The sequence below is a fragment of the Herpailurus yagouaroundi genome, unplaced genomic scaffold (assembly GCF_014898765.1).
Source record: "Herpailurus yagouaroundi ecotype Mexico unplaced genomic scaffold, PumYag 207, whole genome shotgun sequence".
Taxonomy (NCBI): Eukaryota; Metazoa; Chordata; class Mammalia; order Carnivora; family Felidae; genus Herpailurus; species Herpailurus yagouaroundi.
In genome coordinates this window covers 921,033-931,770 of record NW_024412438.1, presented here as the reverse complement: position 1 = coordinate 931,770, position 10,738 = coordinate 921,033, and the positions used below count along the sequence as shown (strand labels likewise).

The window sequence follows — 10,738 nt, the reverse complement described above, 5'->3', positions numbered from 1 at the left end:
CCGGGAGCCCGCTTCCCGCGCGGGCCGGCTCGGCCAGGACCCCCGCCGCGGCCCGCGGGGGCCACCGGGGGACCGGCGGGCGCGTGTCCGGGGCAGGGCGGCGGGAGCCGGGGGCGAGGAGGAGCAGCTAAGGCGAAAGCCCTAATTTCCTCCAGTCCGTGTCGGAAGCGACAGGGACACGCACACCTACGAGAGACACGCCAGCACACACGGTGACACACACCCATGTGACTCTTCCACACATCGCTTCGCACACAGCAAATCACAAACGTCCCTGCACTACACATCCACCCCCTCCCCCCACGGCCTCCATGTGCACGTCCCCTGGGAGAACATCTGTCTGCGGGACAGCTGAGTGGGGGCCCCTGTCCCCAGGCCACCCTGATTGTCTGGGCACAGTCTCCGAGCCCTGGGCCTCAGGTTGCCCCTCTTTAAGACAGAGGGACAGGGAGACGGGATCCGGAGTGAGTGAGCCCGCCTGGCGCCCCGACGCTGGGGGAGCCGGGAAGGTAAGGGGCTGCTGCGGCCTCTGCCCCCGAGGTCCACTTAGGTGCCGGGAGCGGCTGGTTTCTGCGCCCCGAGTGGCCCAGGGATGGAGGAGGGGGTGGGAGAAGAGGAGAGGGAGAAGAAGAATGAGTATGAGTCAGCCAAGGATGGAGCCCAAGTCAGAGAGAGAGAGAATGAGGAGAATGTGTGCGAGGGACAGGGACACAGTCGGGGACGGGAGGGGAGGTGGCTAGAGCAGTGGGAAGAGGGCTGGGGGCTGGGCGGCGCGGGCTCCGAGAGCCAGGACCCGGCGAAAGCAGGATGGGGCGAGGCCCCGGGGAGTTCGAGAAACGTGCTGAATGTGTGGGTTTTGTTTCTCGACGAGTCTGGCCCCCAGGCTGTCAGAGCGATTAGCTTTAATTGCTCTTCCCTTTGTGGCTAAACACTCCATTGGGGAGATTGCCAGAGATGCCCTAGGCTGCCCACTGCCCCGGTTGCCTACTTCCTCGCCGCCCCCGACACCTGTGCCCGTCCCGTGTGCATGTTGTCATGCGTGAAGAGGGCCACGGAGTCACGCCCTGCCGGGCCGTCCCCTTCCCTACGGACCCTCGCGCGCCACCTGGATGCAGCCAACCAGTTCGAGCCCCTCCCCCCCTTCCCCAAGCTGCCGCTCTCTGGGCAGCAGGGAAACTCACTCTTTCTTTCCTAAGAGTAGTAGCCCTGGGTGTTCAGAGGGGGACACTGAGTCACAGACCCCAGCGGTCCTCGGTACTCGAGGCCACCACCCAGTGAGACCGCCTGAAAGCCCACTGATAGGACAGGAGGGAGCGAGAGCAGGAAGGAGGAGATGGGTGAGGGGGAGAGGTGGGAAGGAAACCGAAACAGGAGTAGGGGAGACACCACCAGCGGAGTGGCCAGCACTCGGGCCACCTCACCAGCAGGCAGCCCTCTCTGCCCTGCCCGACCCGATGCCAGAGGTCTTCCCGATGCCCCCATCGCGGGGCGTCTGCCGTCTCTTAGACTGAGGGCCTCTGTGCCCAGGGCTAACCCATCTGCCTTCTCAGCCTGAGGCCCGGGTATCCCGTCTCCCCTCATTCCCCGGCTGGCCGGCCGAGTCTTGGAGCCCCCTTCTTCCTTTGTTACAGGAAGAAAGACACTCCCCCCCCCCCCCACAAAGCTGAATGGAAGCTAAGGGAAGAAGTCAACTGAGTGGGTTATTAAGGGAATCATTAGGACTAGGACTGCTTGAACTTGGGGTCCAGGTAGAACGGGCGCCCTGCCCTCCCTACTCACCCCTCTGCTTCCCCTCGCCTGGCACCCCATGCCCGGATCCAGAATCGAGGCAGTAAGACCCTCTCCTGCTGGTGTGGGAGACCTCCTCCACCCCCCAACTCCGGCAGCTGCCACAGATGGGGTGGGGGGGAAGGCTTTGTTTTGAAGTTTACTGGGAGTTTGGGACCAAACGGGAGAGGGGATGGGCAGGAAGTAGTGTCCCAACGCACAGGGGTTACCCCGATTTGCTAGGCTTCTCAGGGTGCCCCGGCCCGCTGCTTCCGCAGGTGGTGCCCCAGGGCCCCCACCTGTCTTGCTCCGGGCTCCTATCCCCGGAGGCCAGCATGTAAGATCCTCCCCACCTGCCCCTCTCCCCCCAGCTTCCTCCATCACTTCCACTTTTGTCAGGGCTCCACCTGGGGCCAGCTTGGAAGGAGAGGGAGGGAGGGAGGGAGGGAGGGAGGAAGGAAGGAAGGAAGGAAGGAAGGAAGGTAGGTGTGAGGAAGCAGTGAGCAGAGCACAGAATGATCTGGGAGGGAAAGGGACTGACTTCCTGGCAGCCTCAGCTCCGGTCCCGGTTCCTGCCTTGGTATCCTGTCCCAAGAATGGCCTCCGCCCAGGCTGCCTGGTGTTCCCCAGACAACCTCTGTGCTGCTCCGGGGACCCGGAAGACTTTGCAGGGCTGGGAGGGGAGGAGACGCCTCTGTAGGCCCTGAGGAATCCTGAGTCTCGGTGACAAAAGTGACCGGGGGCGAGGGAGCCCAGCTTCTGCCAAGCCCCACCAGGGCCACACCGCCCCGAGGACGGTGCTTGTCCGTGAGACTTGAGAGCCACCTAAGGAGATTCCACTTCCTTGCACCCCAAGAATTCCCCAAGGGGCTGGCCTTGCCCCTGCTGCCCCGCCCAGGCCTGGCTGGACGGATCTCTCCCCGGGAGGGAGCCCCCAGGCCGCCTTTCCCACTCCCGCAGGGGGCCTTACTGCACAGCTTCCGTCCCTCCTTGCCGCTCCCGCACCCCTCCCATCCAGTGGTGTCATTGTCCCCACCGCTGGGGGGGGGGGGGGCAGAACCGAGGTCACTCTGGTAACCGCGGAGTCCCCGCACCCTCCCCTAGGATCCCTCCTTTGCAGCCTCCTTCCCTCTCCCAGCCCCGGCTCTTCCTCCATTCTGTGGGCCCTCCTCACCCTTCCCTTCTCTCTGCTTTCGGGCCTGTGATTACAGAGCAGACACACGCGTGCGGCGTTCACACACACGCACGCGCGCGCACACACACACACCTCGTACGCTCACCGCCACCCATCCAGCCCTAGCACGTACACATCCATTCCCAGAACACGCACGCACCCCCACACCCCGCCACCGCCACCTCCCGGTGCCCGCGCCCCTCAACGTTCCCCCCACCCCCGCGCCTCTTGGGGGCCTCGCGTCTGCCTCGCGCTCTAAGAAAGCTCCTACTCACCCCCCCCCCCTCCTTCGTGGGTGGCTCACTCACACATTAATCCCTCCCCGCCCACCTCCCCTGGAAGTCTGTGTTTTAGATTCAGAGCCCTAAACCCAACTTCCTTCCAGGAGAGACACACACACACATTCTCCTTCCACAGGATCTAGTTACAGCCTCTTCTGCGTGAAAATGGACAGGAGACCCCTAACCGCTGTCCCACTTCCCAGCCGAGGGCTTGGTCCCAGGGTCTCCTCCATGGGGGGGGGGGGCGCGGGTCTTCTTGGGGGCACCCTGCCTCCTTCCCGTGCTGCCCCTTCCTTTTGAGCTCTCTCCACCCCCCCCACCCCCACTGATGTCCTCATGCCTGGACCCCCCTGCCCGTCACCCCCCTCTCCTGGCCCGGGATTATGGAGGGGGTTGGGGGGGGGGGGGGCGGGGCTCCAGAGCCTGCTGCTGTGACCTAGATTTCAAGGCAGAGACGGCTCCTGGTGCTGACAGTCAGAGAGCATTGTTCCTGGCCCGGCCTGGTGGGGCGGCCGCCGGGCCCTGCTGTCTGCTTGCACCTGGCTGTGCAAGTGAGCGTGCCCGTGAGTGCCTGTTTCTTGTGGGGGTCCTGCTGGCTCATTGTGTGTGTGTGTCACAGTGCCTGCCACCGAGGGAGGCTTGTTGGTTCCGGGCCGAGTAGGGGGTTGGGAATGCGGACTTCTGGGTCCACGCCTTTTACTGTGCCATGCCTCTCTGCCTCAGTTTCCCTGCACCTAGACCAGAAATAAGGAAAATGGGGTGAGGCCAGTCCCTCGCCGTCTGCTACGTTCCCAGGCCAGCGTTGGGGTGATTTGTGGGCAGTCCCCGTCAAGTACAAGGTCGTCTAGCTCCTTGTCCCAATCCTTGGTTCAGCCAGAGTTTAGGATAGAACTTACTTTTTAAAATGCTTTACATTTCTGATTATAAAAGAAATATATACTCATCGTGGGGGGGGGGGAGCCCCTTTTAAACTCAGCACCGGAGTTTCACGTCTTACCACTTCCAGAAGTTCATTCTAAGGTCTGACCTTCCTTCTTCCTGTCTTAGTCACGCTTCCTACCTAGTGAGAAGGACGGCCTTGAACGTTCTCTACCTTCCCACTTCAAGATCTTCCCTAAAGAGGGGTGGGGTGAAGGCCTAGGGGAGCCGCAGCCTCGCCCAAGCCCCCTCCAGGAGCCCATCCCGAAGGTGGTGCCAGCCGGACGTGGGTGCAGGCAGCGGTGGCAGCCCCTTTGCTGCCAGACTCTCCCAGAGCTGCCTCGAAACCCCTTCCCCTGCCACCCAGCCAGCCTGGGAACCGGGCAGGGGGCCAGAGCCAGCCGCTTGGTATTCTGGGGCGCGGGGGCTGCGGGCGTAGCACAAAGGCTAGGAGAGAGGGCTGTGCGGAGGCCCGGCGGCCATCAAGGGAGAAACGGGCTCCACAAAGGTGGGGGTGGCCCTTTGCTTCCCCCTCCCCGCCCGCCCGAGCCCTAAGGACTGAATACAGGGGGGCACGGAGGGGCCAGGGGACCGTTAGACCAAGCACCTAGGCATCCATCCAAAATGAGTCATTAGAGGGGCGGTGGGGAGTTGAAGTGAGGGACCCCTTTGCTTCTGGGGAAGAATGGGAGCTAGAACACACGAGCTCTAACCAAGCAGCCCCCCCCTCCTGCCCCTCCTGCCCCTCCCAGAGCTGCTCACTGCCACGGCCGGCCAGCCTGCCTCTCCCTGAAGGTCGTTTTGGAGTGTTGTGGGGTTTTTGTTTTGTTGGGTTTTTTTTTTTTTTTGCCCGGGGGGGGGGGGGTTGGGGGGGGGGGGGGCCCGGGGGGGGGGGGGGGCCTGGGAGGCAGTGGGTGAGAAAGTCTGGAGCAGGTTGCTATGGTAACCGCCTCCTCAGTCAGGGGAGCTGTTGCCAGGGTTACTGCTGGGGGGGGGGGCAGAAATGAAAAAAGATGGGCGAGAAGGAGGTGTGACTTGTCACTCTAGGCTGAAGCTTGGCCCCTAGCTTCTCGTCTCTTCCCGACTGCTCCCGCCGCCCTTGGGTCTTCATTTTCTCCCTCCAGCCGGGGGAGCCCCCCCCCCCCCAGCCTCCGCCAGGGTGGAGGGAGCTGGTGGAGGCGGGTGCCGGTGAGGAAACCGGACTGGCACCTCCAGCTCAGCCGCCTCTCCCTTTGTTCCTCCCGCCCCCAGTCATGGCCGAGTACGGGACCCTCCTCCAGGACCTGACCAACAACATCACCCTTGAAGACCTGGAACAGCTCAAATCGGCCTGCAAGGAGGACATCCCCAGCGAGAAGAGCGAGGAGATCACTACTGGCAGTGCCTGGTTCAGCTTCCTGGAGAGCCACAACAAGCTGGACAAAGGTGGGCGGGGGCCTCGGCCTCGGGCTCAGTCCTGGCGGCAGCGAGAAGCAAGGTCAGGGCCGCACGCGCCAAGCACTCTCCTCTCCGGCAGGACGGGAGAGAGGCTGCGGGTAGAGACCCGGGGTTGGTGGTCCCTGCGTGCCTTACGGTGCTGTCAGTCACTAACGGGGGCGCTCACACGCCCCTGTGCTATTGTCAGATGTGTGACAACACATTAAAACACAAGTGAAGGCGATGAGATTAGAAGTAAAACCACAGGTTCCGACGTTTTTCGTATCCACTTTTAGAGACCACTGCTCTGGGAGTGGCTTGGGCGGGGAGTCGGTGCGTTAAGCTAGCCGTGCAAGGCAAGTGTATTTCGAAGGCAGGGTCCAAAGCGGGGGCATGCCTGGCAAAGGACCACAGTCCCAGAGGCAGGAGTGTCTGGTGTGCCTGGAAGAGCAAAGGGGGCCTGTTTGGCTTGGCTGGTGGGGCCTAGGGTACATTTAGCGGTGGCTGGAAAGGTAAGTTAAGGCTGCGCCGTGGGGGGCCTTGAGGGGCGGGGTATTCGGCGGGTGGTAAGTGACCCCTGGGCCCCGTGGGCCGCGAGAGGTACTCGTCTGCCTGTAGCATGGCGAGCGGTCAGGAGGCGGCTGCAGAGGGTCACAGGGGAGGAGCCAGGGAGGAAGGACGGAGGGCGTCTGCAGTCGAGAACCGGCCCAGCCACGGAGAGCATCCTTCTGGCCACGGCCGTGCCCGGGCTCACGAGGCCCAGCATCTCTCCTGGCTGGTCTGGGGCCTGCACCCCCACAGGTGCTGTCGGGAAATTCTTTCTGATGCTGACGAGGAGGAGTGCTAGGGAGTCAGCGTGGGCGTGGGGGGTCAGGAAGGCCATTTAACTCTTCTGTTCTCCCCTCCCCGCAACGTGGAACCTGGTATTCAGCCCGAATCCCTCGTTCTAAATCCCGAATGTTTTAAACTTCACTGACCAACCACCTGCTCTTCCCGGGAAGTCCTCCGTATTTACTGTTGGTGCCTTAGCTTTCTTGTCCTGCTCGGCAGCCCCGCCCCTTCCAGGGGCATGCCCTCTGATAGCCAGTGTGGGTCCCGGAAGCCTGGCCTGGTGGGGCAGGGGAGGCCTCTCCAGCCTGGCTGACCCCGTCTCCGTCTTCCTTCAGACAACCTCTCCTACATCGAGCACATCTTCGAGATCTCTCGCCGCCCTGACCTGCTCACCATGGTGGTGGACTACAGAACCCGTGTTCTGAAGATCTCCGAGGAGGATGAGCTGGACACCAAGCTGACCCGCATCCCCAGTGCCAAGAAGTACAAAGGTAGGAGGCCACGCCTTCACCATGCACCTCTCCCCCCGCCCAGGGGTGATCCTTGGAGCACTTGACTCTGGGGAGAACGGAGGCGGATGCGGCGGGCCTGCCTGCTGTCGTCCACGCCTCCCGTCCCTGGACACCTCCCTTTTTGCCCCCAGACATCATCCGGCAGCCCTCGGAGGAAGAGATCATCAAACTGGCTCCGCCACCGAAGAAAGCCTGAGCGAGGGGGAGGAGAGGAGGAAGGTTGGACCTTCACTGGACCACTCCCTTCCCCCAGCCTCCAGGGGAGGGGCGAGGGCAACCCCCCCAGTCTACCCACTTACTAACCTGGTCCTAACCCCCTTACTGTGCGCGTGTGTGTGCGTGTGCGCACGCTCTGGCTGTCCGTCTGTATGTCTAGCTCATCAAGTTCCTCCTCCTTGTGAGAGGATGGGGGTCGGGCTGGGGGGGGGGGGGCTTCGTTTCCCCACTTTAGGGGGAGGTGGGGGCTGTTTCTATGCAAATAGAAATGGGCACGTTCCTCCTACTGCCCTTTCCTCCACTCTTCCCCCACACGGCCGAAGTGTGGGAGCAGAAAGGACCTGTATTTTCCTACACTGAGGAGCCGAGCTGGGGGTGAGGGCCTGGGGAGAGGTGGGTGGACCTAAAGATGAGCAGCGGGAGGGAAAGTGGTTACCCAACCCCCACCCGGACCAGGCAAAGAACAGCCAGAGTTCTGAGTTTGTACTCCCATGCTGGGTTGGCCAACGAGTCTTTTCTAGTGGTTCCTCAGGCTGGAGGGCCTGGGCCCCAGCAGGTCCCATTTTGCTCCCCTCCCATGGGCCTAGGATGGGTATGAGCCAGGGATCTAAGGAGAGAGGACCACTGGATCCCTTCCTGGCCCCGAAGTTCAAACCCCGTGGAGCACCCAGCATTAGACCCTCCCGCCTCCCCCAGAGCCCATGCTGGGAGCAGGCCCCCCTAAACCAGATGTGGGGAGGGGGGCCCTCTTTTCCACTCCTTTATTCCTACTCAGACTGTTGCACACACTGACTCCAAACCTAGGGAGACTGAGGAATGAGCTCCTTAGGTCTTAACCCCAACCCCGTCCCACCCACAGGGTCCCAGCGTGGGGACTACAGGCGACCCTCCCTATGTCGGGTCTAGAACGCCCCCAGCTGGAACGAAGGGAAGAAGCTAATTACAGTGTCTTCCTTTGCACTGACCACCCGCCCCCCCCGCCACCAGTTCAGTCCAGGAGGGGACTTGTTAGCCCGTAGCCCATCTTCCCCACTATCCTGGCGTGTTGGGCTCGTGAATGCCTCCTAGCCAAATCACTAGAGTGCAGTGACCCCAGCCTCCTTCCTGTGCCAAGATGCCCTCCCTGCCCTGACCGTGCTAACTGTGTGTACATATATATCTACATATATGTATATTAAACCCGCACTGCCATGTCTGCCCTTTCTTGTGTCTGGCATTAACTTAGTGTCCACGCCCGGGGGGGGGGGGGGGGGGGGGGGGGCGGAACGCAGTGAAGGGAGCGCCAGTCCAGTGGCTATGTAGTGAAAACGAAGAAACTTTCTTCAAGTTTAAATTCACATGCAATCTCAAGAGACTATTCAGAGAAAGTTTTAAGTTCAGAGCTTTGAAGACGTGGGAGCAAAACTTAAGTGGGAGCGGAGGGCTGGCTGTCAGAGGAGGGAAGAAGCCAGACTGGCCGGAGAGAGCCGCCTCTGTGCCCAGCCCAGCCGTCCCCTCTGGCCACCGCTGCGGACACCTGCCTTAACACATACACCTTGAGTACGCCACACAGTTTTGCCTTAAAGGACCTTCCCAAGTTTCCCCAGCCCTGTCTGGCTTCTCCCTCAAGGACAGAGAGATACTTGCAGAATTGGGAGGGGGGAACTGAGCACGAATTGTCCTTCCGGTCAGGATATGTGATGTGAGAGTGTGTGTGTGTGTAAGAGAGAGAGAGAGACAGAGAGAGAGACGGAGGAAGGAATTAGCTTTCTCTGAAGAGGAGAGAGGGTGAGATGGGAGAAGGGAGACAGGGTCATTTTCAACAGAGTCTAGTAGTATCTCTGTAAGGCAAAAATAATCTAAAAAGACTAACCTGCCCTCCCATCCCTGTACTGCTGTGAGATCGTCCCTATCCTGTGCTCCCCTGTCTGCAGTGTGCACGGCCTCATTCTAACCCTGGAATAAAGGTGATTGTACTGTACCCGGTTCTAGAATTTCTGTGAATTACCAGGACTTTGGAGTCTTTGAATGACTGGGGAAGGGAGGGGGAGCGATACCCCAAATCCCTCACTGCGGCCTGGAAAACACCCCTAATGGTATCCTTCCCCCCCGCTTCCCCCCACCCGTCTCCCGAGTAGCCCTGAGCTATGGGGCCTGCTCCACTGGAGCCCAGGCCTGGAAACAGGACTGTCCCAGACCAGACCTCCTCAAACCGTAAGGGAGACAGGGCCAGGAGCCTATAGTGGAAGAGACCAACCCGGTCCATCACGAATGAATGGGCCACATGTCGCACACACACAGCAGCAGTCAGAAAAGAAGAAGAAGAAAAAAAAAAAAGCTTTACTGAGAGAAAATACACAATCCATTCCAGAGTGCATGGTTTTCAGGCCACTCCACGACCCCTCCGGCAACAGGAGTGCGCGCGTCCCCGCCTTGGGGAGGAAACGCAGCAGCTGACATCTGGTCTGAGAGTTGCTAACAAAAGGGGCAGGAGGAAGGAGTGCCTTCCATCCCTTCACTCTGCCCTTCCTTCCTGGCCTGTTCTAGGAGAATCGGGCCGCCTCAGGATGCAGAATTCCTGGTTGGGGGCTGGGGGGGCGGGGTGGATAGCAGCACAGGCAATAAGGGCAAAGATTCAACTTAGGACTTTCATTCAGCGACCAGTGACGAGACAGGTGTCCAAGCCCCAGCTGTCTTCATCCTTAGATTAACGATTTGTCCCTCAGTCGCAAGATGTCAAGAGGTGGACCAGCTGGAGAGGCCACCCCAGGAGGCCTTTCTCTGCTATACTCTCCTCCCACGAGGAAGGGGGCTGCTGGGGCAGGGTGGGTGGCTTAGAGAATCAAGCAGCTACAGGTAAGAGTGAGCGTGTCCTCTGTCACGTACAGTATGAGGAGAGACAGTCTGCAGTGGCAGAACCTTCCTGAAGTCACAGTTCAGTCAAGTTTTAAAGACGGGCCAGCCTCTGGTTGGGAGAGCATCCTGGGAGCACCCACAAGACCCAAGGAGAGGTAGGAGATCTGGGGCAAAGAACTGAAAGGAGCTCCGTTTTCCCAACCCCGCAACCGCGGCAGGAAGCAGAGAAGGGCAGAGTCGAGGATCTTTCCGTTCTGGAGCCTCCAAAAACCCCAGGGGTCGGCCCCCATCTCTGGTGGCCGCAAACAGAGGGCGGGCTGGGCCCTGTGTGACTGCGAGGGCAGGACTCCCACCCTCCACCTTCAGTCCCTTCCCTGCAGTCACGGAGGACATACAGGTATTCAAACTGACAAGAATTTTAACGTGCTACATCCAAGTTTGACTTGCTTTTTAATATATTTATAGATATAAAATTAGGCCTCTAACAGTGACAGGGCAAGGAGACTGCTGCCACCAAACAACTTTTTTTTAAGTAACAGAAGAGGTAACATCCTTCCTATCCTTCCTCCACTTCTGCCCCTCCTCCCGCCACCCCAGCCCCCCTCACCAGACCTAGTTAGGGGTGACGGGATGAAGAGAAGGGCATGTGTGAAACACCGTGGGAAGGACAGAGGATGAACGGGTGGGAAGGAAAGTGAAGAGTGTGGGGCAGTCAGGGGCTCCAAGGACTCCCCAGAATAACGGGATCCTGGGATGGGGTCATCTGGGGGCGGCGGGGGGGGGGGGGG

At 60.7% G+C, this 10,738-nt stretch overlaps 1 protein-coding gene across 2 annotated transcripts in view; it reads left to right on the top strand.

Annotated features, from left to right (window-relative positions):
- PEA15 (proliferation and apoptosis adaptor protein 15) overlaps positions 1-7,156 on the top strand; it is a 19,190-nt gene extending 12,034 nt beyond the window's left edge. Inside the window, exons 2-5 of one of the 2 annotated variants that reach the window (XM_040452459.1) lie at positions 3,643-3,653; positions 5,392-5,565; positions 6,723-6,878; positions 7,031-7,156. In XM_040452459.1, the coding sequence (XP_040308393.1) occupies positions 5,394-5,565; positions 6,723-6,878; positions 7,031-7,095 (393 nt within the window). In that variant the 5' untranslated portion in view covers positions 3,643-3,653; positions 5,392-5,393 and the 3' untranslated portion in view covers positions 7,096-7,156. Of the gene's footprint in view, positions 1-3,642; positions 3,654-5,390; positions 5,566-6,722; positions 6,879-7,030 lie in introns of both variants that reach the window. The other variant, XM_040452458.1, reaches the window with a different exon arrangement.
- Positions 7,157-10,738: the final 3,582 nt, after the last annotated feature.